Source organism: Platalea leucorodia (genome assembly GCF_965183815.1).
Source record: "Platalea leucorodia genome assembly, chromosome: 3".
Taxonomy (NCBI): domain Eukaryota; kingdom Metazoa; phylum Chordata; class Aves; order Pelecaniformes; family Threskiornithidae; genus Platalea; species Platalea leucorodia.
This window is the reverse complement of record NC_138825.1, coordinates 4,576,766-4,603,916: the sequence shown is the minus strand read 5'-3', so window position 1 is coordinate 4,603,916 and position 27,151 is coordinate 4,576,766. Positions and strand designations below refer to the sequence as shown.

The 27,151-nt window shown below is 40.3% G+C and overlaps 1 protein-coding gene across 19 annotated transcripts in view; it reads left to right on the top strand.

The window, feature by feature from the left end:
• Positions 1–288: 288 nt before the first annotated feature.
• Positions 289–27,151, top strand: part of USP34 (ubiquitin specific peptidase 34) — a gene marked incomplete at its 3' end in the record, with an annotated part of 139,784 nt that continues 112,921 nt past the window's right edge. For 13 of the 19 annotated variants that reach the window (XR_014227723.1, XM_082307417.1, XM_082307408.1 and 10 more), the window contains exons 1-4: positions 289–1,370; positions 20,720–20,807; positions 24,221–24,641; positions 24,915–24,956. Coding sequence is in view for 15 of the 19 variants with exons in the window: in XM_082307417.1 (XP_082163543.1) it covers positions 1,328–1,370; positions 20,720–20,807; positions 24,221–24,641; positions 24,915–24,956 (594 nt within the window). Of the gene's footprint in view, positions 1,371–13,289; positions 13,346–20,719; positions 20,808–24,220; positions 24,642–24,914; positions 24,957–27,151 lie in introns of those variants that run through there. The other 6 variants (XM_082307410.1, XM_082307405.1, XM_082307416.1 and 3 more) reach the window with 2 other exon arrangements.

Sequence of the window (27,151 nt, the reverse complement as noted above, 5' to 3'; positions counted from 1 at the left end):
AGAACTCGGCCACATGAGGTAAAAATCATTTAATTTCTTGCATACAACGCTACCATAGTACTTCAAACGTTTATTTTTGGGAGACCGGGTAAAAATGATTTAATTTTTTTGCATACAACGCTACCGTTGTACTTTAAAGGTTTATTTTCGGGAGGCCGGGATAGGACGTGCCCACGCGGGCCTTGTCCCTTCAGCTCCCCTCAGCCGGGGCTGGGCGGGAAGGAGATGGCCGATGGCCGACGACTCTTCCGTCCCGCGCCCCGCCGGCGGAAAACGCCAATACCTCCCAAAACGACGAAAGACCTGAAAACCCGCCTAGAACGAGGAAGCTTCCTTCCTACGCAGCGTGCCCGTAAGGCGCCCGCCACAGCTCGGCCCCGTGCGCTAAGCGCTCCCTTCAGGCCGGAGGTCCCAAAGGCCCTCAGCGGCAGCCCGCCGCCGCCCGCGCCCCGCTCCAGGACGCCTCCGGCTGAGCCAACGTTACATAGTCAGCATGAGGAGGGAGTAACCCCGACTCGGCAGACGTCCCTCCGGCAACTCGGGAAGAGGCGAGCGCGGCGGGGAAGCGGGGCACCCGAGGGGGGCTGGCGGGCAGGGGGAGTCCTCCGGCGGCGGCCGCTCGCTTTAAGCAGGAGGGGCCGCTCCTCCGTCCCTGTCACGGCGGCGTGTGCGCGTTATTGGAGGAGATTCCCCCCCCGCGGGAGGCGGGAAGAGGGCAGGGAAACGCGCTTCCCGCCCTACCCCGGGCGCGCGCCCAGCCGCAACCGCCGCCGCCGCCATTTTACCCTCCCGGCCCCGGCTGCCGGCCCGCCCCCTTCCTCCTCCTCCTCCTCCTCCTCCTCCTCCCCGCTCGCCAGCCCGCCGCTCGGCCCGGGGTGTGGGAAGGCGGGGCGAAAGGAAAGGGAGGAGGGACTCGGCCACCTTCGCCTCCTGCCTGGTCGGAAACTGCCGAGCTGAGCCCGAGCGCCCTGTCCCCCCTCGCTCCCGTCCCCTCCTCCTCCTTCCCCCTCAGCAAAATGGCGGCGCGTGGAGTCACTGGGAGCCAGTGAGTGACTCGGCTTCTCCTCCCCGCCGCCGCCGCTACCGCCGCCGCCACAGGCTCATTTGCATTGATCAGCCGCCCCATCCCCCCCCTCCCCCGGATCCCAGACCGGCCCCTGCCTCTCCCCCCCCTTCTCTTCCTATTCCTTCCCGCCCCCTCCTTCCCCTCCCCCCCCCCCCGACTGACCCCCGCCCCGGCCCCCATCAATCATCAATCAGCAGCACCGAGTGGATCAATCAATGGTCGGGAGGAGGCGGCGGCGGCGGCTGCTGCTGTTAATGAACAATGTGTGAGAGCTGCGCCGAGCTGCTGGAGGTGTTAAATGAGAGTAAGTGCGGCCGCCCTCCCCCGCTACCCTCCCCCCAACACTCCTCGCCCCGGGCCGGGACCCCACGTACCCTCCTCTACACGGGCTGGGTTATAACCCCGCTTCATCTCCTTCCTCGCCCCCCCCCCCACCCCTTGCCTTTCCCCGCTCGCCGCCTGGCTCGGGCCTCCTGGGCGCGGGGTTACCTCTCTCTCTCTGCGGGGTGGCCATAGAGGGAAGAGCCTGCCCTGCTCTGCGGCTTCTTTTCCCCCCTTCCCTCCTCTCCGTACCGCGGCCGGGCGACTCGCGGCCTGGGGAGGGTGCGCCGAGGGGCTGTCCCCGCCGGGCCTTCCGCAGAGGCCCCCCCTCCCTTCCCCCTTTCCCGCCTGCCCCCCGGGTGTCTGCGTGTGGGGCCGGGCGGGGACGTGACCCTGCCGTTGGCGTGAGGAGCCCGCTCCTCGCCCTGCATCCGCGGGAAAGCCGCAGCGGGGCCTAGCTGGCTCCCGGCTCGGCTGAGGAGGTGCCTGGGAGCTGCTCCGGTGGCTGCTGAGCAGCTGGAGGCCGGGCCTGGGCTGGGTCCCTTTTAAGCAGCAGACAAGGCGGCTCGGAGTGATCCGGCCTCCCCCCTCCCCCTCGCCCGTCCGCGGTGTGCCGTGGCCGTGGGGGAGAAGGGACGCGGCGGAGGTGCTTTTCGGGTACCTATTTTTCCGAAGCGGCTGCTTGGCTGTGAGGGAACCGGTGCCTAAAGGCGCCTGGCTCGGCTTTGCGAGGGCCGGGCTGGCGGGGGGGGGGGGGAAGGAGCTCCCGGGTGTTTGGCTTCGGGGGTGGTCTCTTGCTTCCTTCCGAAGTTTTCTCCTTACAGGTGTTACCTAAACAGCCGGGAGGGTCGGAGGGTTAATACAGCAGGTATTCCTCCCGGCACCGCTGAGATCTGATTGCATTTTGAGCACGAAATCCCCTTTACCCCTATGCAGCAGGCCTCGTGTATCCCTTGGAACCTGCTCTCAGTTCTCCGTGGCAGGCAAGGTACCTTCCCAGCTTCCAGAGGCTCGTCTCTGTGCGCTGCTTCATGAACAACGACTAAAAAACATGATTAGTAGAGATGCTGAGGAATTTAACGAACTTATCAGTTGAAGTTTGTGAATAGCGGAAAGTTTAGCTATCTCAAATCTTAAAACATTTTTCCTGGTTGCACACTGCGGTCTGCTTAGAGGCGAATTGTGTTCCAATGAAGTGAAGCACAGAACGCTTCCTAGAACAGGATTTGGGTAGAGTTTTCTTTTTCTTAACTCTTGTGAGGCCCAGTTGCGTGTGGTGTTCGTTCTTTCCTAAGATACATGGGTGGATGCTCTGGTAGTTGAATGTTGGCCTCTTTCTTGGTGGGGAAATATGATATTCAGTGATGGCGAGCGCTTTATTTGAAAAATAAAAATGTATGTGTAAAATTGATGTTCAGGAGAGCCCAGAGGCTGGAATAAATCAGATTAAAAGGTTAGCATCAGAGAACTGTTGGGTTGTTAAAATGTTTGCCAAGTTTGGCTAAGCTTGTAATTCTAGTATCTTGTTTTGAACAATCAGTGTGATGTTTACTTAATTTAGCATGCACATTTTATCTTTCTCAACTGAAGAGATGGGGAATATGTTGGTATTATAGACTGAAGGCTTATTTAAACTGTAGGTTCAAAGTAAGACTAGACTAGCAATGGTATACTGATGACAACTGTTTGTTGGAAGAGACAACTTCGCTTGGTTTTGACGGATTGATAAATAATCATTGTTTAAACTTGATCAAGATTGGCATGATCAAATAGAAAAAAGTTGTAACGTTAAATCTGATATTTCAAGAAATCTCTGAAATGACAGTATGAATTTATTTTTAGAACCATTTTAAGGTAATTGGGATTTAGGCAGCTAGATATTCCCTTATAGATAAAGCGATATCTTAAATCACTTTAACTTTTTTTTTTTTTTCTTTAATATATGACTAGGGTATGGATAATTTTGTGGTTCTCTATAATTTAAGATATAAACCTGCTATTTTTGAAAAGGAAATTTGGCTTTTTAAGTCGAATTTATTAGGGAAATTATGTACTGCTATTGCTGCATAGTTAACTTCCAAAAATGCTGGTCAGATAATATTAGGCTTGGCCTTCCATTCAGAGAAACAAGCATACTTTAAATAACCATAACTATTTTGTGTTTGGGTACGAAGGCATATATGATGGTGTGTGCCACCTACCTTCTCACTGTATGAGAATGAGTTGTAAGGGAAGTATACTTTCTTTTATAACTCCAAGTTGTTCTTTGCATTTCGTAAGTAATAATGAAAGGTAACGTGCAAAAATAACGTCAAGCCTTGGTTTTTAAAACACTGCAGCAAAAATGAAAAGTGGTAGTAAAGAATGAGGTCATGCCCAAAATGTGTGAGCCAGAGACTGCCAGCAGTTTCCTTTTCTGCCCGCTGAGCATTTGGGATCGCCTCTTCACTGAAACAGTGTTTTGAAAGAGGTCCAGGAAACATAATCTAGTTTGGTTTAGAAATTTCTTACTAAACTAAACATTTTTACGCGGAACACCTCCTGCCCTTTGTCTTCATTTACTCTAATGTTTACAAAATAATTATTTGGTATTGATTGTATGACAGGTCACTTAGAAAGTGAATTGACTAACAACTCTTAATGTATTGTTTTGAAAAGAAGACGTGGGAAGCTCTGCTTTTCTTCAGAAGAAGTTACCAATTTATGGATGACAGAAGGATGGCATTTAACAACTCTGCAAACAGCCAGGCATATTTTTATTGTAAGCATATTAGTCCCACTGTAAACTGCTACGATATGAGTCCACACCCCGTAACAATGTGCAGAGCTGGAGCTTTTGTCTAGCAGTGACTTTTGTGTAGGTCCAGGGTTATGTCTTGCTAGAGCTCGTGACAAGACTCCGGGTCCTTAGGCCTGATTTTGTAACGGGTAGTCAGTGAGCCTGCTTCTGTGGCACTCGTAAGGGCCATCTGAGATCTTGTGGAACTGGACACTTGCAGTCTGAAAAACTTATTTTTTGGCCAAAGGTCCACATGTATGTGTATATATATTTAACACAAAGCTTTGTTGCTATGCTTAAGTGTGAGAAGCAGGTAATGTTTTATGGACAGAAGCAGCAATGTTGGGGTTTTTTGTTTGTTCCCCCCCCGCCCTCCGCCTCCTTGCAGCATCTTTATTTTCAGCATTTGATCTAAGTATGAAACCCAGTAACTTCCCTGATCTTGAAGTTATTTCCTGAGAAGTAGTAGTAGTTTCAAGTTAGGTTTTGATCCAGGAACTCAATAAAACACAAATTCCTCTATGAAATGCCCAGGCTTCAAAGCAGCTTTTGCGTTGCAAGACAATCTGTTGTTCGCTCAGAGTAAACAGTCTAATTTCTTGCTGAGTGCTCTAGGTACATTAACATCACTTATGTTTTCCCAGGCAGAGGTTTAATAGGAGTAAAGTCTATATAAAGTCTGGTTTGATTTCCGAAGTAATCTTCTACAATGTAAACCTTTTTAGTAGCCTTAAATAGAAGGGGGGGGGGGAAGGAAGGCACAGTTGTTTACTGTTTAAGATAAGAGCGCTTATTTACAAAGGACTTAGATTCTCATGGCATTAATTATAGGGGTTCATTTAAATGTACACACTTTCTACAGGAAAAATGCGTGGAGGACATTGTATGCTTTTATGTTAATGTACAGCATTCTGTATCCCCAAATGAACCCTGATATCGACACACTGTACATTCCTTGGTTTCTTTGGATGCCAGTTCTTGTCAGTCTAGGAGGGATTATATTGAGTTTCATTTGTTCTTTAGTAATATTTACATTACTGTGCTGTCCAGAAGCCCTCATCAGGATAGTTCTGTTTTGCTAGGCACTGCGCAGATATCCAGATAGTCTTAACCCTGAAGTAAGCCAGAAAATACAGAAATGTAACACGAAACACGGATTTTTCTGTCTCAATTCTTTTACACCACAGTTTCGCAGGTCGCTGTGTCACACCTGAAGCCCTGGTAATGGTTTCCAGCTACCTATGGAACCGTGCTATCTCTGGACGCTTACACAGGCTTCACTTGAAAGTATAGAGTGCGTGATGCTCCATGCTAAGTGTTTGTTGAGTGCAAGATCGTCATTGCGTGCCTGGGAATGCCTCTTCTTAGCTGAAAGTGGAAATCTGGTTCTCGTACTGTTCCTGCACCAGCTGTGCTTGTCGTCCTGGCTGTGGCACGTCCCAGGGAGCCTGACTGGGCTCGGTTGCCTAAGAGGCTTCCCTTTGGGACTGCAACTGGTGTTGGTGTATGTTGACTTAAAACTCCGTACATGGTTTTTGTTTAGGTTTGTTTTGTTCTTTTGGTTTGGTTTTTATAAAAAAAAAAAAAAAAAAAAAATTACAACATGGAAAACCAGGTTTTATTATACGGCAGCAGTTGTGGTTTTAGGTAACTTTGGTAGGCCTAGGTTATTCCCAGTTTTTGGTTTCTGGGAACTACGTTTGTTTTCTTCTCAGCATTCTGCTTCACTTTCTTCAATGATTGCCTCTTTAGTCTAATTTTTTTTTTTTTTTCCTAGCAGCTCTGAAACCTTATAAAACCAGTTCACATTGATAAATAGAGCTTTCTAGGTATTATTATTCTACTATACAAGCTTGTAGACCATTTTTTTCATTATGTTTTCTCTTAAACCTTTAGTAAAACATAAAAAAACCCCAACAAAACAAAAAACCCACACACAGTTTACTCAAGTACAAAAGATGGATGTAGACTAATATTGTAGTTTTCTGTCTGTTATCACTGTCAGCTGGCCTGCAGAACTGCTCCCAAAATGATCAGGTCCATAAAACACTTGAGGTACTGGAGTGTTTTACTATTTCTGAATAGGATACCCCTGAATTTGGATGCTGAAGATGCTTGACTTGACTTCTTGCCACATAATTCTGGCATTTAGGAAGTACAAAGAGTAGCCGTAGAGGTTGAGTGAGGCTATGTTTACCTTGAGGTAGATAAGAAATCGAAGTATTCCAAAACATTGCAGCATTCAGTTTGCTCTTTGGGATCTGGAGGGGATGAATATTTTATGCTGTGAATATTCATGTATTATTTTAGATATTGAGTATACGTTACAATAAGGTTGTTACAAATATTGCATATTAACATCACTTGGTCTACAAGAGCTGCTGTCACTTGTTCAGTGGTTGCCTGTAAGCTTCAGTATTGATTATTTGACCAGCCCTAGTGTTTTGTGCAGATCTAGTGTTTTCGTTTGACTGGTTAACTGTTCCTCATGTGCAAAACTGTAAACCAGTTGTCTCTGTTGCATGGCCTTTTTTGGGGGGGGGGGCGGCCTTTTTTTAAAGATTCATGTTTTCTTTCCACTTTACATGGTATTTCCATGTTCAGAATCTCTGCAGAGACTCTATGGAGGAGTTATTGGGGTAACTGCCCAACTTTATTATGCTAAATCTTTACTGTTTCCTGTTGAGGAAGAGATACTCACTTGTTTATAAAATTTAAATTCAGTGATTGTTTCATGTTTACTTTCGTCTTTGACCCTTTTTAAGGGGATGAGCAGCCAGACTTAAAGGAAAGTGAAAATAACTTTTCCTTTATTGCCAAATTGCGGTTATCATGGACTGTGGTGAAATGCTACTCCAAATGAATCAGAGTAACCAGAGAGAAAAAAAATGGGAGGAGGAACTTGTATCCTTTCTAATTGTGAACTTTCTAAAGCAAAAAGGAAGGTGACACTAAGATAAAGTAGTTTTAACTTGTTGTTTGTACCTGTAAAGCAGTTGAAGGAAAAACTCTGTGACTTTAATAGCAAAAAGGCTTCTATTTTTAGAAAGGTATTTCAGCTTTCTTTCTGTACAATGATTTTGGTTCATGTTATTTGATGTGATCAGAAATGATTTTGTCCTGAAACTTTTCCTGTTCAGGCTGCTGAAGACTGGTTCTTTCTCATTGCTCAAGCCACTTGATCACTGATGCTGAAGATTAGTTACGTAAATCCCATTCTGCTGAGTTTTGTTGTGAGTTATGGACCATTGACATGTATTTGCTGAGATCTTGATCTTTGTATGTAGGGAAATCTTATGTTGGATAAGTACGTGTTACAATATACTTCAAGCTTAAGAAAGCCATGGAAGCTAACATCCTTACATTAGTTACCACATGTGATATTAAGGAAATGCATTCCTTTGCTTATAGTAGAGATTCTCAAATTCTATGCTGCAGGTGCTCTCAGCCTTCCTAGGAAGGGGCCTGCACAGACTCTACAGTTATATTCCTGCTTCGTTATGTGAATAACTTCAAGAAAAATCAAGGAAGACAGAAAAACATCCCTTGCTTTATTTTCTTTTTTTTTTTTTTTTTTAAAGGTACTTGACTAGTGTAGAACTTGAAGTCATCTCATCCTGTTAAATTTTTTTTCATACGTTTTGGTGCTGTATGCCTTTTCCTCTGTAAGGATAGTTTTGAAGTTCTGGAATTCCCAAGCAATTCCTGAGACATGTCCAAGATGATGCGTTTTAGGCTATCCTGAATGTTGTCAGTGTCGGTTCTTGGGAGAGACTAGCCGTTCTAACTGTCCTTAGATGCTCAGGTGATGGGGAGCGTAACAGGGCGTTGTCGGTAAGAGGATGTTTGGGCCAGAAATTTCGAGCTGCAGTAGAAGGGGCAGTACCTTGGAGAGCAGACGCTGGCCCTAGTTCCCTCTGCCTGACTTGGAGGCGATGCCTTGGCTTTTGGAGGACCAACGGTTTTGTCTTGCATGGAAGGACTTGTATGGCTTCAGGGGATTATGAGACTCACCCTTCCTTTTAATTTTTAGAACTCCTTTTTGCTTATTTTTCTTCCATGTTAAACAGTAAAATATATTTCTTAATTGTTAATACTGACTTTTCACTTTGTGGCTTTTAATTCCTTGCTACTTTGATTGCTCCGTGTCACTGCAGTTTGCTTCTGTCTTCCTGTGTTCAAGTAACATTGAGTCAGAAAAGCAGATCTTGCTTCTCAGAATCACGTTCCGTGGACAAGTGATGAGCAGTCTGCAATTTGGCGTTTTAGAGATTGGAAGGGGAAAGCAGTGTTTACTACTTGGTTCCTATTATTCCTTGTATTTTCTTCTTTAAGTATTTAGTTTCATCTAAATGCTAGATCATATTCGTACTCTGTCCTGCACCTCATCTTTGTTGCAACTCTTCTGTTAGCTTTCAAAGTTGTCATTTTTCTGTGCTTGTGATTTTTTTCCATTTCTTAGTTTCTGTTCTGCTTACTTGTATGCTCTTTCTGCTCTTCCCTCTATCCTCCACCCTGCTTAATTCTTCAGTGTTGTCTTATGTATAGTTCTGTGTCTTCCTATTACTGTTTCCTTTAACAGGCTTCCATAATAGATTCTTTTTGTTTTTCTTTCCCGTATTCTCTTGATGACTGTTCAGGTCTGATTCAGGAAAGATGAGAAATATCAGTCAGAAGTTGCCTGTGGATGATGGCAATGCTACATTGGTGTCATGGTGCTTCCAACAAGTCCCATTAAGGCTCCCACTGTACGGAAGAGAGTTTCTGAGGGAGGGAGGGAAGGATTCTCTGTATAGAATGGTTTTTGTGATGTACTTACTTTTTTTACATTTCTTTTTCTAATGTAGCTCACCTGTTAGTTTTACCAGCTCAGGTAGCTAATAAGTATTTTTGCAGGCTAAGCTATGCATTTATAGTTGCCAGGATGCTGGGACAACCCAAAAAATAATCTTACCATCTTCAGGAGCAACTGGTTGTGATGACCACTGAATGCTGCTTATACTAATAGCATGCTGCAATTAAACATAGTTGTGGCCATTTAATTTCTGTTGTTTAAGCATATGTTGTGGCAATTTCTTTTTTTCAGTTTGTGTAGCAAATGGGCAGTTTCTAGAATCTAATCTGTGAAGAGGTGAGAAACTGTTCTTTTCACTTTCTTCCTTTCCTTGTATGGGAGTTGATTTGCAAGCTGAATGCTAAACACGGACTTGTAACTGTGAGGATCTCTGTGGTTTTCTTAATACTTCGTTAAAATACCCAGCTTATGTGTCTGTCTTTTTACTTTTGGGATTTTCCAGATCTGGCTTGTATGGTGAAAGGTGAACTTCTTGAGGAAATTTGGTGCAAATACATTTTAGCTATTTTCAGATAATATTAGAAGAGGAGATAATTGCCCTGTTTATCTATACGTACTTGTATGTGTATGTATAGAACTCCTCTGGGAGATTTAGTGCTGGAACAACTGGTTGAAGAAGTTGAAACTTGTCAGAAAAAGTCCTTGTGGAAAAAGCGCCATTGAGTGTTGACCTTTATTTAGCTAATGTGTAGAAGGTCTGTAAATAAGACTTCAAAAACACGTGACAATTGAGGCATGATTTCTAGATCAGCATCCATGCAGATCATCGGTTCCTGTCTAGGAAGCGAGTGGCAAAGTGTTGTTTTGCCTCTTCATACTAGATTGAAGAAGCCTCCAATTCTTTGCAACATTTTATTAATTGACTTCCACTTGAGCATTTTTAATCTATGTAATTGTATACAGAAACAGGGAAAAGTTTAGGATGAAAACTATAGTAAAGCAGGTCACTGTAGTCTTAAATATGTTAACCAAAAGACTTACTATATACACTGCTCTTAAGTACTGTATAGATTCCTTAATAGCTGAGAATGTGCTGCTTCATACCTGCTGTGCTAAGGAGCAGGCAAGGATGATATCTTGTTGTTTTTTTGCAAGTTCACGAAGTACAACTGAAGCACTGGAGCTTTCTGCAAACCTTGAAAAAGTTGGGTGTTTTGGTGGTTTTTTTTTTTTTTCCCCCCTTCTTCCAGCTATAGAAGCGCATCGCTTTTCTTATTTTGTGTAGAACTAGTGCCCTCAAAACGTGAAGTATTTCTCTACACTTACAAGAGTAGAAGTCCCGCTTTTTAAGCTGCAACTGGATTTTTCTTGAGAAGGTAGCCTGTTAGCCTCTTCCGTGTTCCTCTGTAAGAAATCATGGGTACAAGAACTGTACAAATTGCATGGTATTAGTGTGCGTGCTTTATGCTGTGTTGTGCAACGCTCATTGTCTTTATCTCCCTACTGTGCTTCTCAACTCCTTTGGGGGGGGTTTGATAATTTTTAATGAGAGCTTAATTTCATTTTCAGGAAGCGGTCAGTTGCCTGTTTATTAATCCGTGACACGTAACTGTTAAATTCTTCCTAATTTAAGTTACAATACAAACCCCTTTGTTTTCACCACTAGAGAAATTATTTTTTAAGTGTATGGGGCAGGGGGTGAACTGAAAAATGAGTGTTTTTCAGAGTCGTCTTCTGGGAGTAGTCTCTGTATTGTGCAAGTCCAGTGATCAGTTTCATTCTGGGCATCAACAAAACTGACAGTGCTTTCACTTCTACACTCTCTCTGTAGAAGCTATGAACAGTGCTGGAAATAGACAACGGCATGTTTGCGAGGGAGGACAACTCCAGAAAAGCTGTAGAAGGGCCAGAATATCAAAATCTACTAGGGAATTTGGGAAATGGTCTGTCTGTAAGCTTACATAGGACAGTTTCTTGCCACCCTTTTCAGTCACCTGGTATTTCGGACAGGAGGTGTGTGGTGGAATTATGCTCTAGGCTAGCGGTCATCAGTTGATACAAGAGTGTGAACAACTTTATTTTTCCTTCTTGGAACTAGTATAGGATAGCACTGGGGAGTGTGAGCTCAAAGCTCAATACAAGTAAGTTGTTTTGCTTGGTTTAAGGATGGCCAATGCAGTAAATTCTTTGCTGCATTGGCCAGTCTCTGACTTTTCACAGTTAAGAATACACTTACTTATGGTCGAACTAAGTATTTTTTTTTTTCTCTGAGCTACTTTTTTTCTTAATCTTTGAAATTAAACTTTTACCACAAAGTATTTCAAGTCATAAGTCTCGATGCTTTATCTGCTGATGTAATATTTAAAGTAGATACAGTCTGATCAAGTTGATCAGATTTGAGATCAATTTTCATCGCTATCTTGGAAACTCACGAAGTCTTAACAACAGTGCCGGTTTGAATCTTTCCAAAGTGAGTTGGCTTTGTACATGGTGTTTAGCCATAGCTACAGATACTGACCCGTGTGCACTTGATGATACCTGACTTGCAAAATATTTGTTTATATCAAAATGACATCTGTAAATACGTTTTCTGATTGGGAGGGATGCTTGTCGTGAGACTTAACTGCAGTCTTGGAGATACTTGTATAAACCACAGACATTGCCTTCAGCCATCTCTTATTTCTTTCAGTCTACTAGTTTTCATATGATTATGCATTAGCCAATAAATTCCTGAATACAGCATGTGTTTCAGTGAATTATTAAATACAGATTATCTAGCAAAAGTGAGTGCAAAATTTGAGCATATGTTTGAAAGTTAAGAGAGAATGCAACGTTGCTGCTTGCCTATCCTTTCTCTATATTTTATTCTCCTTTTTGAATGAGGATTGCTTGCGTCTGTGTTGATGACAACAAGTATTGCCTTAGAGTTCAAATGCTCAGCAAGCTCTTCTTGGGCTTACAGCAAACTGCCTGAAGCTCCATTTGGTATAATGACCCATTGCCCATTTATCTGTCTTATCTCCTTTTTTAAGCAGGCTCAAATATACTTTGTAAGAAATAAACTAATCGTATTTCCCTCTTGCAGATTTTGTCCCTAAAACCTGGAGCACAGTCATCAGGTGCTTTTGATATAAATCTGCTGGTAATCTGTTGCTTCTTACTGGCTGTGGTGGCTCAGTCCTGGGCCTGCGCTTTCTAGTTGTGGGGGAAAAGCTGCTGTTGTTTTCTGTAACTGATTCATAGTGTGTCAAGTAGTACAGCTGAACTAATTTGCAAGGTTCTCTCTTGAAAATAGAATGCTTCCTGGAGTACATAATTTAATTTTTGCATTCCTTGCTACTTTTAATTAAGACTAATAGAAAACCTCTTTAGCTTTTGGAACCTTGTTCATGCGATTAAATCTTCGTTCTACTTATAAAATAGTTTGGTAAACTTCGAGTTCTATGTTTTCATCTTGAATTAGTATTTTAAAAAAGTTCAGAGCTGGAGTATTTAAAGCAAAATCATTCAAAACCAGAGTCATTCAAGTAGTGATATATTATTTTCGAAGTTCATATGTTATTAAAAGGAAAGTATGCAAGTAAGTACTCTGTTCTAAACTGAGGGTAAGCAGTCCTTTATCAGAGCACTAGTTTTGGCATTGACAGTGTCAGCGCCGGCTTTGAAATGTACCTTGGAGTAATTAGTGATGTGCTAAGAAATCCTGGTTTTATGCAGTGCTTGTCCGATCCTGAATTGATTCCTTAAGACACTTGTAGTGGCCGTTGTCAAAATATTATGATGAGCAGCCTGACTCTTCGCATCTAGTATACATTTTAGTGATTTCAGTCAGACTTGATTGTATGAAAATACTACTTAAATTGAGCTGGATTTTTTTTTATTAAAAGAGGAACTATAACAACTTTATATTAAAGATGAAGACGCAGTCTTCCCAGAATTGTAACGTCTTATCTTGGAGGCGAAGACAATTTACAATACTGAGTTAAAATAGGACTCTGAAATAAGGCTACTACTTTTTTTTTTTTTTAAACTCCAGCGAGTGGCACAAACGCTTTGAAATTGCTTTATACGTTTTTTCCTTAATAATGTGTAACTTGCCTTTCCCTGGAGAGGGAGGGCTGCAATATCTTTGCTGCTGAAAATCCCAAGATAACAGAAGCATTAGGAGGTACAGTGCAAAGATACCATAGATCTTTTCATAAACGCCTTCCATCTGACAGGACTAACGTTGAACCAGAGCTGGTAAACCTGCTGGACCCAGGCTCACCCATGCTGTACCGCCGGGCTGCTGCTCCCCTCACTCAGGCTTCCACAGAAGTGCAGCGGCCTGGACATCACACCGGTCACGAGCAGACTTTGTGCGTTCCTGGTGTGCGGTGCTGGGGTCGGTGAGCCCTTTCAGAAGCTGGGGGGTTGAAAAGGACAACGCTGAGACTCGTGGTGGGTCGTCTTGGGCCAGCAAAGCCAGAGCAATGTGCAGTTGGCCCATTTTTGATTCCATTCACAGCCACATCACCCACAAGCTGATCTTAGATAATTTCGTACCAGTGTTTGATCAAAAAAGCCATACCTGCATTACGTGGTATTTAACTGATTCAAGCTCATTCTGCTGCTTAAACTTTTGATGGTAGTCTTATACTTTTCTGTATCCATGCCACTCCATGCTGGATGTGATACTGTTTTTTTTCTCCCGCCATTGGCATAACCCAACCTGAATTGGGTGTTTCACACTCCCATCTAGTCCAGATTAAATTTCTACTGATAGATAGTACCGCGTGGATGCAGTAGGTGTGAGCTTTGAACTGTGGCGAACTCTGTGGGAACAGTGTGGGTTCGCACAGCGCAATAATTTAGGCTTTGCTTTGTCTGAAAGTTGCAATGCTACTTCTGGACCTGAACTGGCTAATGAAGCACTACAGTTGTGTTTGTTTAGATTATAATTCGTCTGGGTAGTTCTGGGTAAATTATCAGCTGATAATTGAGATTTGACTGCATTTATAATAATTCCATGTGGCACTGTTCTCCGTGGACGCAGTTGCTGTGGCATGTTCTCTTTGGGAAGGTGAAAATCCTAAGATGCTCTTAATAAGGACAATTGTTGGCTTAGGTAGACATCTATGGCCATTCTAAAGGGGGCATTTTAACCCGAAGCAATCGTGACCTAGCATGCTGGAGACTTCAGGGTGGCATCACTTTCAATAGATGGCAATTTTAAATTTCCTACAGCTTTTCAGAGTCAGCTTCTGCTGTTTTGCTCCAGACTGCCTTAGTGTATTATAGTAAAAGGAAAACAGGTGTTTGCTGGAGAAGATGAGGGAGATAGGATGGAAAGGGAAATATATGTTAAGTGAAGAGAATGAGATTCAAGGACTGAGAACTTGGTGGTGTTTGCAGGGAAACAGGGAGATAATATAAAGACAGCAATTGCCTAGGATCAGCTGATTTGCCCTGTTCTGGTGAAGTTATGTCTTACAAGTGCTCTCTATCTGATGAACGTACCAAGGCTTGTGCTACTCCAGCGTAGCTATGCTATGCATTGGAATACTGAATCACAGCTCTTCAGGCCTTTCTGATCTCGTGGTGGCTATGAGGAATTACGCAGGTGCTGAATAACCAGCAGATGACTGATTTGGGGGACCAGTTACAAAACTGCTTTTTCCTTACTCATTTGAGTAGCATCTCTGTTTCCATTCATAAGAAGACAGTATTGTTTAGGCTTGCAAACCTTTGTCAGATTTGTTGAAATTGCTTTTATGTTCAAAAGTTTAAGTGTCTGATAGAGGCCAGTAACTTGATCACAGTTTGTTTTTCTAAGGAAATGAGACTTTAAAAGGGTTACTAATTCCTGTCTTTAGGCTATTATGTTGTCTCTGTAATATTTGCTTTGTAATCTCTGTATGCTTTGTAATCAAAAATTTGCAGGAAGGAAATAAATTTATGAAATTAGAGCATTTGTAAATATAAGAAACTTAGAGTTCAATTTAGACTTAAAATGAATTTAGGTGTGTTATGAAATGCAAGTGGGTATAGTTATCCGTAATGCGGTGCTGTAGTGGTGTGATGAGGATGGGCATTGACGTCTCAGTATCATAAAGATATCATAAAGGCACTCAGAAGCATCTTAACCATATGATTATAGAATTTTATTACTACAGTATTTTGGGTGACCGAGCTGGTTTTTTTCCTATGTTAACCTGGCATTTGAACAATGTTTCTAATACTGAATAATTAACTTGCTTTTTTATTTGATAGTACATTCTACAACAGTGTTTCAGTACTTGTTGGTTATGTGTATCTAGTCGGTATTCTGGCACACTTTTGTTTTATGGAGACTGAGGAGTGGAAAGGAGACTTCCTTTTCCTCACTGGAAAGTTGTAGAAGAGCTTGGACAGTTAAACTATCGCCATTGAACTTCAAGTTGACACTGTCCCTTTAGATACTTGTCAAAGATGGCTTTGTAAAGGTCTGGAAGAACTCTGCTGAATAAATCTAAGGCAACCGTGAATCCTTTATAATAAAAAAGGAGTAATTCTTACAGATGAAAGTCGAAAGGGAATAGGAGACACTAAGCTCTGTGGCCATCATCTTATTTACTATTGATCATAAACAAAAAGAAACCCCCTACAAATAACAGAAAACATCTCAATGCATATATGTATAAAAAATTAATGTGCTGGTTCTCTGTGTGAACAGTGGTATTATACAGAAGATTATTTATATATTTCTTTCAAGATTAGTATTAGTGTCCCTAATACTGTTTTCTTTAGTGTATGGCTCTTGTTTCCTCTCTTTAGCCAGTATCAGGGAGCAATTTCTGCGAATAATGTCCATTTCGAATGTGATGCACTCTTTCCCATGAGAAGCTGATATCAGATGAAGCTTGGGGGAGGAGGGAGAGGGAGCAGAATCTGTGTGCAACTGTACCTTGTTACAGTTTTGAATAAGTAGAAATTAGTTATATATATTAAAATGTTCTATTGTTTACTCTTTTACTATTTTATGTTTCTGAAAGTAGAGAAAGTCTACTTTAAAAAAATTATTATTTTTACTTGCCATTTGATTTTATACTTAGTGTGATAAGTGACCTTTGGATATAAGATATTCCTCGCAAGTCTAGCATGATAGTTGTCCTTGAGGTCTAATTACAGTCTGTTCCTCTAGCTCTGAAGTTCTTGCTAAAAATGCACTTATGATCTGAGCCTCGTTTGTTCACAGTCGAAATTATATTGCCCCCTTCTTTGCAGTTGATTTATATTTTTCTCATCTTCTGTAATTTGCCTGCTTTAGTAGCTTTATTAATAGGTTTTTTTCTTAGCTTGGGAGATTGTGTTGTTTCTAGTACTATAATACACTTCTAGCAAATCACCTTTTTGTGGAAGATTTAAAGCTAGCCAAGTAAAATGGGAGACTGGGGAAACAGCAAGAAAATTTTCTTTTTTTTCTGGAATGTTTTAAATTTTTACTTTTACCATCGTGTGTTTTGGCTTCTTGTCAGCTACTTGAATCAACAATTACATTTTAAGTATGTCTGATTTTTTTCAAAAGAACATCTGAAAACTTCTACATTAGAAGACGGTAAAAAAAATATAAAGCAATTAATGATTATTACTTTGGGTTAGTTAAGCAGCTCAGCTATTTCTTAGATTGTATTACTGTGACAAATAGATCTCTAAACCATCTTGTAAAGATTCAGTGAAGCGAGGCATTGCAAGTATGCAGAAAGACCCCATTTCCTACATTATATTTGTGGAATATATTTAGCTGGAATTTACCTACATACTAATTTTTCTTCTTTCTGCTGGCTAGTTCTGTCTTGGATGGATCTGTTTAAGGCCTTCACCATTGTGTTTTTTCCATATTGTGATAGTAACCGTATGTTCAGTTGCTTTGCCTGTAGATAAGCAGTATGAGGGTGAAGTTACTCCAGATGGGGTGAGGCAATTTTGCCTTTGCAGTCACTACAGAGGTGTTTACTTCTCTCAGCCTCACACTCCTCAGGCTTTCCTTTCCAGCCCCCCCCCGCTTACATAGCTGCCACCCTGAGTATTCAGTGGTTTACAAAGCCAACAAAGAAGTGGGTAATGTTTGGTTAGATTGGTGCGTTGGATTTGCTCAGTTCCCAGTCTGGCTCTCTGGGTTCCTGCAGGATTGTTGGGAGTAGTTGAAATGCATGGCTACGGATGCTGTTAGTAGTGTGGACTTGAACTGGGTTATGTTGATCTTGAAATTGGATCTAGCGCAGGGCAAAGGTGTTTGTGTGCATGGAAAGAGGGAAGAGGAAGGACTGGAGGGTGAGAAGGTCTAAGAGGCTTTAACTGAGAAGAAAAATTTGCAAGAGCAAATTTAAGGAAGGAGAAGAAAGTTGAGCTCAGGAGTAAATTAGGGAAGGCACCTCTAACATTGCTAGCTTCTGAGTGCCTGGAGAAGGAAGCAGCGGCTGGAGACAGGGAGCGAAGCAGCTGAGCCTAGGATTGGAGTGCCACTGCTGAGAGAGATACTAATAGATCATGGAATGACTGGCTGTAAAGCTCTGTAGCACATATTATCAATTCTTATTGATGAAAGCACACAAGTTGCCACTTTGACGTGCTTCAGATGCTCTCAAAGCACTTAAGCATGCCTTAGCGCATCCTGAGGGAATCACTGCCTTAGGTATGAAACTAGGGGAAAGTCTTATCCACCAAATCAATTTGCAAGAAGGAGGCTTGTCACAGGAAAAGTTTTTGAAAAAGTTTGGCATGATTGTTACTGCTGGGTTTGAAACACTGGAAGTGTGGGAGACTGGGGAGACAGCAGATTAAGGAGGATCTAAGGCATGCAGGATGCTTGAATATGGGAGAGACTAAAGGGATATGCTTTATTTACAAGTGAATGAGTCTGTTTTAACTACTGGCCCATTCAAGGTAGAAGAAAACTAGTTTGAAAGGAGAGAGAGAGACATCGGCAATGGGAAGTGAAATCATATACAGCAAGGGAGTCTGTACAGAACTGACTAAAATCAACAAATGCACAGGAATGATAACGAGTGTGGTTGTTCCTATTGCTTTTCTAGCTGTACGTTTTTCAATTCAAAAAATACTAGAAAGGCTTCATAACCAATTCTTACTGTACTCCAAGCTGCACGTGTCCCTAAAGAGAAGTGCTGTAAATCAAGAGTATCTACAAAGTTGATATCCAGAATAAGCCAGGAACTCAAAAACCTAAGATTGAAATGTTGGTTGTGCGGACATAAATTAGCTGAGCTGAAAAACATCATTTCTGCTGGGGAGTAAAAGAGAGAGCTTCAGTTAAGGTCCAGTAGGAGAAGCCCTGCCAGATGTGCTGCTGCCCCTTTTGGTAGTGGCACAGACTTAGATCAGCTCGGTGGAAAACTGCAGCCTCAGTGTGGTTGCTCCTGTTTTGAGCTTCCTGAGTATTTTCAGGAACAAACCCAATATTATTTCTAGGTACAGAAAACAAAAGGGAAATCGTGTATGTAGCCACTGTATTAATTAGCAATGATTAGTAAATAAGACCACTTGAAGTTGGTCTACGTGTGAGATATAGAATGCATAAACAGGAAAATAACAGGTTTCTCCAACTAGTGCATGTACCTCCCTATTTTTTGGACCTGGAGCATAAGCTTCAGTATTTCCGCACCTTCTACGTTCTGCACACTTCACGTGGCAATGGTACCTTTTAAGGGACCAGTTTACTTGACTTTCAGTTCTTCAGGTTTTTCTTAGTCTCATAGAGGGAAATTTGGGAGCGTTTCAAACTATTGCAGTGAAAAGGCTGCTCTGGAAGTTAGGAGTCACTGTCCTACTTGTCAGAGTGTGTGTTTGTTAAGTAGGGTGATGTGGGGATGAGGGAAATTTTATAAATGTATATGTGAGATTGTACACGTTAGAATTAGGTTCCTTGCTACTGAATTATCATCAACTGTTTTTGTGTCAGGTTTGAAATTCATCATAATGAAACAATGCCCAACAAGGTTTTATGAAACTTTTATGCTGGGCGAGTCTCTTTTTAGATACTATCTCTAGTTAAGCATCTGTCTTTTGTGGTAAGCTTGACCTAAATTGTTTGACAGAGTTATTGGTTTCTTCAGCGCTGTGCTTTGGCCTTAAGAGAGTCGAGTGTCCTGGTAATTTGTGGTGTTAAAAATAAAAAGTAGCATCAAGTGATACCCATCTTTTAGTCTGCTTGTCAATTTTGTACTTTGTCCAGTGTTATGTAGGGACCTTTAAAGCCCTCTAGGAGTGAGGCAGAAAAGTGATTTTTAAAGTTTAGTGGTATCCTGTTGAGAGACTGCTTTTTGTGTATTTTTATATTTGTGTGCATAGAGGAAAATATGTATGTATGTACATATGTAATGTCCTTATTTTAAAGAAAGTCATAGGTATTTGCTTTGTGTGATTATTCTCTGAAGTGGTATTCTTCTGAACTTCACTTTCTGATCTGTGCCAGCAGACTTTCATTAATTAGCTGTAGTGTTTGGAATCCTGTATTGATAGATCACGTAGGACCTCGCAAGGCTGAGGGTGGAAAAGAGGTTGAGGCAGGGATTCTGAAGAGCTTGCTTCTGTTAGAGAACCTTTCCCACAAAGCTTGCTTGTAAAGTAGCTTTGTAAGCACCTAATACTTGACATTTCATGTGAAATGTGGAAATGAGTACTTATTTTTGTTATAAATTAAATGGTCAACTTAAAAGGAGCGCTGACATTCTCAATTTGTATAGCGAGTAGATAATTGTAGAAGTGTATGGAAATTTAAGCCACGGAGGAAATGAGAATTGTGCTCTGATAGTTGGAGGAAGGTGTGTGACCAGTAGATAGAATCCGGTGCCCTGGTATATAATTGGTTGATGCATAGGTGGAGATGTGGACTACTACTGATGTTTGGTTTATTGGAGTGTATGAGCATTTTTTAGATGGAAGTGGAACATTTGATAATAAATTATTGAAATATTTGGGGTTTGAATTCAGTAAGTAACTGTTCTGGTTTCCAGCTGTAATAAATGAATGTTTATCATTTTGCCAATTAGTGATTCGTTATGGTTAAATGTCAGTATAGACACGTCCATGTTTGAAAGTAATAATCACCAACTTAGCTAGTCTGAAATAACTTTGTACATACACTGCACATTGTTCTTATCTTGATAGTTTTGCTGTTGTGGGTTTTTTGGTTGTTTCTTGGTTGTTCCTCCCCTGCCAATCTTTATCTGATCAGGAAAAGGAAGTTAATGTCTCATGGTCATCTTAAAATGCAGACTTTAAAATCTGGAAAAAACCCCAACAACGAACAAACAAACAAAAAAAACCCAAACTGGTTAATAAGTAAAATTGTTGAAGAAGGTTCATATTTGAAAGCGCACATCAATCCGTAGTTCCCAGTGAAGCTTACGCAGAGTATTTCTGAAGAAGGGGCTGTTCTCAACCACTGATTTTCACAGCAGTATTCAAGAATACCATGCAGTTTCTGTTTTCAAGTTAGTTGCGTCTAAACCTTTTCTCTGTTTACTGAAGCAAAAGATATGTAGACTTGGTTGAGGGCTTCAGTTTCCAATACGAAAAGATGATTTATTTGGAGATTACACATCTTCAGGCTGAAAAACCTTTCACATAAAGTTGCTGTAACTTTATTACTGGTGTTTATTTTTACAACATATATTTTTTTATTTTTCATGCTATCGAAGATAATTTCTAATAAAAATAGAGCAATTGCACTTTTTTTTTTTTTTTGCTACTAATATGTTTATGTTTTTGTTTTCTTTAGTATCAGACATTGAAGGTGCTGACGGCTTGCAGCTCAGAAAGGAACATGCCCTCAAGATATTTGCTTACATCAATTCCTGGACACAAAGGTAACTTTGGAATGAGTTTGAGTGTTCATGATACTGGATCTCAACAGTAGATTTCCCTTCTTAAAAAATACAGTAGATTGCATTAGAATGGGCAAGTTATTAACGTGTAGCTAAGTGATACTTGTAGAGTAAAGGACATTTTACTACTTATTAAATAAAAATAAACAAGTTACCCAGTGCATTTTGGGCAAAGCATATTTTGAATCTCGCATTCTGGATGCTGTAATAATTGTGTAGCAATAAATAGCTATATTGCAATGACAAATCATGTGTGGTGCTGCTCTAACATGAAATTTTCTGACCACCTTCTGTGGAAGCAGGGTAGGGTAAGAAGAATTTGAGAAAAGATCTCTCTGAATGGGACCACCATGTTAAATTTTTCTCAGTGTTCTAATATCTAATAAGTCAAGATGATGAACAATTGCAGCCCATAGCTACTAAACTGATAAAGAAAATCCTTTGCACATGGTTGTCTTAAACCAACTAGATTATTCCTTTTAATCTATTATTTAAATTACTGTTGTTTTTTTTAAAACTAGTTATATCAGCTATTCTGCTTACCTCACAGCTACTTATTTTTTCCAGCACAAGGAATTATATGGATATTAGTTTTCAGAAAGAATCTACAGTAAGGATGTTTGGAATTCAGTGCTCAGCAGTGGTCACAAGACCAAACTGAATCGTGAGAAGTATTGGCCAAAGCATAGAGAATAAATTGGAAAACGTTATTCTGGTATTTAGAAGACTCCAAAAGAAAAAAAGGAATGTCACATTTTGGATACCTGTGAAAGCAGAATCCTCTTCTTCCTCATTCTGCCCAAAGACGACACTCAAAGCAAATTCCTTATCTTCTGCAATGTGCTATTAGACACAGAGAAGGAATTTTAAATCATAATAAACAGCAGCAACAGAAACCAGAATCCTGTCATTTCTTGACAGGTCCTAGATCCCAAGTTTGTCTGAGAACAATTGCAACCTAGTCGCTTTCCAGGTTATCAGCTGTTTAGAGTTTTCCTCAGTTCAACAGCTATGGCATGACAAATCCAACCTGAAGAAAAAATAAAGACTGGTTAACACTTAACTCTTTATTTTCTTCTGGTTTCTTTTTACCTTCCATGTGTTAAAAGAGTATGGAAAACAGTCCTTAACCTATTCAAATCAGAGTCTAGCGAAGAGGCCACAGGAAGGAGTTTTACCTTACATTTTAATTTCATGTCTGGTTTCTGCTCTGCCAAATGGGCTTTTGAGAGTTCTGCTTGTTGTTTTGTGCTTGAGGCCTTCCTTCAGAACTACTTCTTGTTTTGTTACCTGTAGTTTAAATCTCTGCTTTCCTTCAGAAGATCAGTTGGCAACTCAGCCTGAAGAATACCTTTTTCTTCCATCTGCATGTAGTGTTTCCACTTAATTTTTCTTCTGGAAATTATGTTCAAAGAAGCCATATTTGTAGCATACTCATTTTTTCATAGATCTTTAATTTTTGGCGGAGCTCTTCTTCCTGTGAACGCATTCAGATGCATGAAGACTTAGAGGTTTTGCATATACCTCTGTCTTGAAAAATGTGCCTTTGCCCAGCAGAGAATTCTCCAATATCAGTTGACATTCAAATACAGATATGCGAGAAGTCTTCACCAGACTTTGTTTTCATTATTATTGAGAATAATTTGTTACAGCCAAGCGGGGTAGTAATTTGTAGGCATAAGTGATGGACCTATTGCACGTAGTTTTCCCCAAGGATAAACGCTTGAGGATAAACTTGGTTTTGCCTGCAATTCGTTGTTGTAATTTGTTAATATGAAAATACATTTACAAGTAAATCACAAAATTTATTTTTTCCAACGGGTGCAGACACCCCACTTCCACGATATTAAAAGGATTTTTCTTCCTGCATAGATGAAACAAATGGGTTTAGATGCTTCCATCACTATATCTGTGCTGGAATTAGGGAATACTGAATGTTATCTTTATGCCTACCCACTAAAAAAAAAAAAAAATCTGTATTCAGAATGTATATGCTTTAAGAGCTGTAGCTCAAGGGCATGTTTGTATTCCCTCAAGAGAGGCAGCACCCTCTACCTGTCATAGTTCTGAGTTCTCTGTCTTTTTTTTCTTACAAATTATAATTGAGTAAGCCCAGTTTCTAGATTAAATGCTATGTTTTGCAGAAGATTTTTTTTTAATCACTTCTTATTGATAACTTCTTGCCCTATCTTTTGCCTGCTCATTTCTTTCAGAAATGGTATGTGTAATTTTTGTATTATTTTAGTTTCTTAGAACCCTAGTTGTGGATTGGAGTCCATTGTTCCCCATGTAACAGGAGAAGGGTCTCTACTGCAAGACAGCTACCAGTTCATATAGCAGTTCCATTGTTCCGTAGAGTTTGAGTGAGAAAGAGCTGAGTCCATCTCAAAGATTCTGTTACAAGCACGTAGCCTTTAATTTTAGTCTTCGTCGAAGCACCCTTGCTTATTGCTTGCTTTCTTCTCTACGTTCTCCAGGATTTAGATCCTTTTAGGGGAATATGCTCCACCTTTTGTTCAGAATAAGGAGATTGCTTGTTTATACAGAAGAAGCAAATGTTCCCAGACAATAAGTTCTAGGGTATCTGTCTCGGGGGGTTTATGCACCCAGAATCTCTTTGATATATATAGTTATCCCTGCCCACAACTAGAGCTGTATTAGAGTTTTCTAACTTGATGATTTGATTGGTTTTTCTCATTATATTGCTAAAGGGATGGCATATAGTTTTCCCCCTTGTTCTTTTCAGTTTACAGTGTATCAGTAGATATTCAGAGGAATAATCTCTGAGCCTACATAGTGAAGAAAGTAATGAAGATACTTGATACTGCTTTTTCCCATATGGGTAAAAGGTACCAATGTGCATGGTGTTTCTATCCAAATGCAGATAAAGGAAGTGAGCTTAAATACTCAATTAAAAATAAAGTTATTTTGCAGCCCTGTTGGTTTAAAAATAACAATAATTAGTTCTTACACAGCTGACAAGCATGTCAGGCGCTTTATTGCAAAAAATACCAGTGGAGAAAACCAGACGAGGAAACGGATTCAGGGGAACATACTGAGGAACACTGCTTCTCCAGTAGTACAGTGACCTTGCCCCTAAGATTTCTTTTGTATGTTTTACTCACAGTGGCAGCTGCCAAACGATAACAGGGATTTCACAGTTTTGGTGAGCATTTGGAAATAATGGGATGTTCACAAGGTTTAAGGAAGGCTTTGTGACTCCCACTTGCTGCCGGGGAGAGTCTGTTTCATTTGGATTGCCTTACTTTTATGGGTCTGTCAAATATTTTGTTGTTTGAAATGTTTTAATGTGAAGAGTCCTTTTGGTCAGTTACCTGTTCTGATTTTAGCTACTTCAGGAATTTTTATTTTTATTTTTTTCTTTTTTCTTACAGACAATGTCTGTGCTGTTTCAAGGAGTATAAACATTTGGAGATCTTTAACCAAGTAGTATGTGCGCTTATTAACTTAGTGATTGCCCAAGTTCAAGCTCTGCGGGACCAGCTCTGTAAACATTGCACTATTAATATAGATTCAACATGGCAAGATCAGAGTAATCATGCTGATGAGCCCCTGAATGTAGAAAGACAGTCTCATGAAGAAGAAAATGGAGAACGGCAAAAATCTGTAGAGAAAAAATTAGATTCTACAAGAACTTGTATCCTGACAGAGGAGGAGTCTGCAAAAAACACTGATGCTTTTAGCTTATGGAGCACTGATGAGAAGGAAAAGTTGTTGCTGTGTGTGGCAAAAATCTTTCAGATTCAGTTTCCTCTGTACACTGCTTATAAGCATAATACTCATCCCACAATAGAGGTATATCTTATCTTTATGTGTATATTGAATTATTTTGTGAAAGGTTATTTGTTCTCATTAATGACTAGACTGTGTGTGTTTGGTGGTAGTTGCTTTCACGCAGGATGGGCAAATTCAGCTCTCCTGTTGACTTCAGTAGAACTTTTCAGAGAAACTTTTTAAATGACACATACTCTTACACTTTCTTTAAAATATGCTTAATTGTTATAGGTAATATATTGATAAGTGTTGGATGGAACTGTACACTGAATTATTGTACTGTTTAAATAACAGGAAGGCAAAAAGGGGACTATAGCGAAGCCTTTCTTCCAGAAGGTAACCCATTAATAGTTTACTAATTTCTTTTCCTTACAATCTATGGTTTTAGAAGCAAAGCTTCATAAACTAAACTTTGTGCAAGACCAAACTTATTTGTTAGAGGAGCTGTTCAATTGACTGGAATGACTGAGCTCTCCACAAGTAGCTTTGTTCTACGGTGCTGATTTTTCTGTGTGATATTTGTTATGGCTACTGTTCACATTTTCCATATTTTCTTCTGAAAAAAACACCAAACAAAAACTCTCAAAAATCCTGCAATGTTTAAACCACAGTTTCTGAAATAAATATGATGTTGTTAGCATTTCCTAGTTGAAACAATAGAGTTCTTGGTGAAGGTTGGGTTTTGATCCAACTTGTGGTAGTCTAATAACAAATAAACAGTTCTTTTACAATGTTTGTATGAAAGAAGATGTATATTTAGCTATATGGAGAAAGCTTCTATCCAACAAACTTTTGAGAAAGTCGAAGTGGAGAATTAAACTACAGTTAACCAAGTCTTTTTTTATTTTTTTTGTCTAGAGAGTTTTGGGAGTTCTGTTGGAGCTCTGAGTGGTTAAGTCAAGTCCAAAATGAGAAGATACCAAGTCATATATAATTTTTGGTTACGTATGCTAGAGTGATCACAAGATATAATCGGTTCTTGTTGAATGAATCCTGCCATATCTGACAATAAATCCAGTTAAAACCCGCAACATAGCAGGTTTTTTGAGTGGGCTGGATTTTGGTTCCTTGTCTTATTCCAAAACGTATGGGCATAAGTTAACAGAGGTTGTTTCATAAATATATGTGTATAGAAAAATGAGGCAAAGTTAGGATTTGTGGATTTCAGGTTTCCCATCGTTCATTTTGGCCTGCCTTTTAAACTTTCACCATACATAAATAAATCTGTAGTTCAGCCTCTGCAAGTAGGAACTGTAGAGGGTAGATCTATCTTGTCAGTTAAAAAAAAAAATCAATGACTACTTAAGTGATTTATCTTTTGTACTCCTCTGGGACGCCTACGGAAATGAGCTTCATAGGAATATGCAATGAACAATTCTGGAACAGCTTTTCTATGTACAAGCACACTTGCTTCTTTTAAATGACAATTTCATATTTTTTTTTCTTCTCTTTCAATTTCACTTCCAAATGATAAAAAGAAAATCTCAAAGTGCCTGGTGGGATTTCTTTTTCACTTGATGTGCAGCCATAATGTGATTTGGATGCAGATATACTGTAACTTGCTGTACTGTGGCTGGCTATCACTCTAGACGTACTTTTATGTATCGTATATATATCATACTAGTATATATCATTTGAATTATTAAATACATTCATTAGCTAACCTAAAAACAGAACTTAAAGGGAAGCCGAGAATGAAAAACACTTTCCTGAGGTACAGATGAGCGAGGGACAAGTTTTTTACTTCTCTGCTAGACTTTTTGTGTTTCCAGGTATGGATTATGGAGGTATGCTAGCCTGCCATATCTGTTGTGTACCTTTTTCCTTTTTGGGGGGAGTTTTTTTTTGTTTGCATTTAAAAGGTCCCAGCATCAATCATTTTTCTCACAAACTGAAATTTCCTATATTTAGGAAGCAGTAGGGTTCTGTTATTCTAAAGTAGTAATGTTAGCTATTTTAGTGTCAAAACTTTCTGCCACCATGAGTAACTCAGTAAATGAGGTTTAGAAATTAATTTTGGATTTCAATCTTGAGCACATCTTAGTTGAATTGAGACAAGTTATTAGTCCCAATAATGGGAGCACTTTTTGTTTTAGATCAGGCTTGGACTCAGCCCTCAAGGGATCATAAAACAAAAATCCTTGTTTTAAGTGTATTATCTATACTTGTAAGCTAAACAGATTCCTGAACAGAGCAAATCTGCCGAGAATTTGTTGGGAGAAGCTTGTGTAGCTCTCCCTCTCTCTCTAAGCATTTCTTTTGCCCTAGAAAAAGGGAAATTTTCTGATGCAAAATAGACTCCAATCTCCACTCTCACTGGCTTCAGAAATTCCTTGTTCCAGATTCTCAAGGTGAATTTACAAAATTTCATTGAGTCATCACGTCCAGTAAGGTTTCACTTTGTCTAGAAATGACCAATTAGACTGTCATTTAAAAATTTCTAGTGTAAGGCTTTCATTATTACCTTCTGGTAATGATTAGCAGTCAGTGTCACTGTTTGCTTTTGCTCTGCTTACACCTCCAAGATCTTT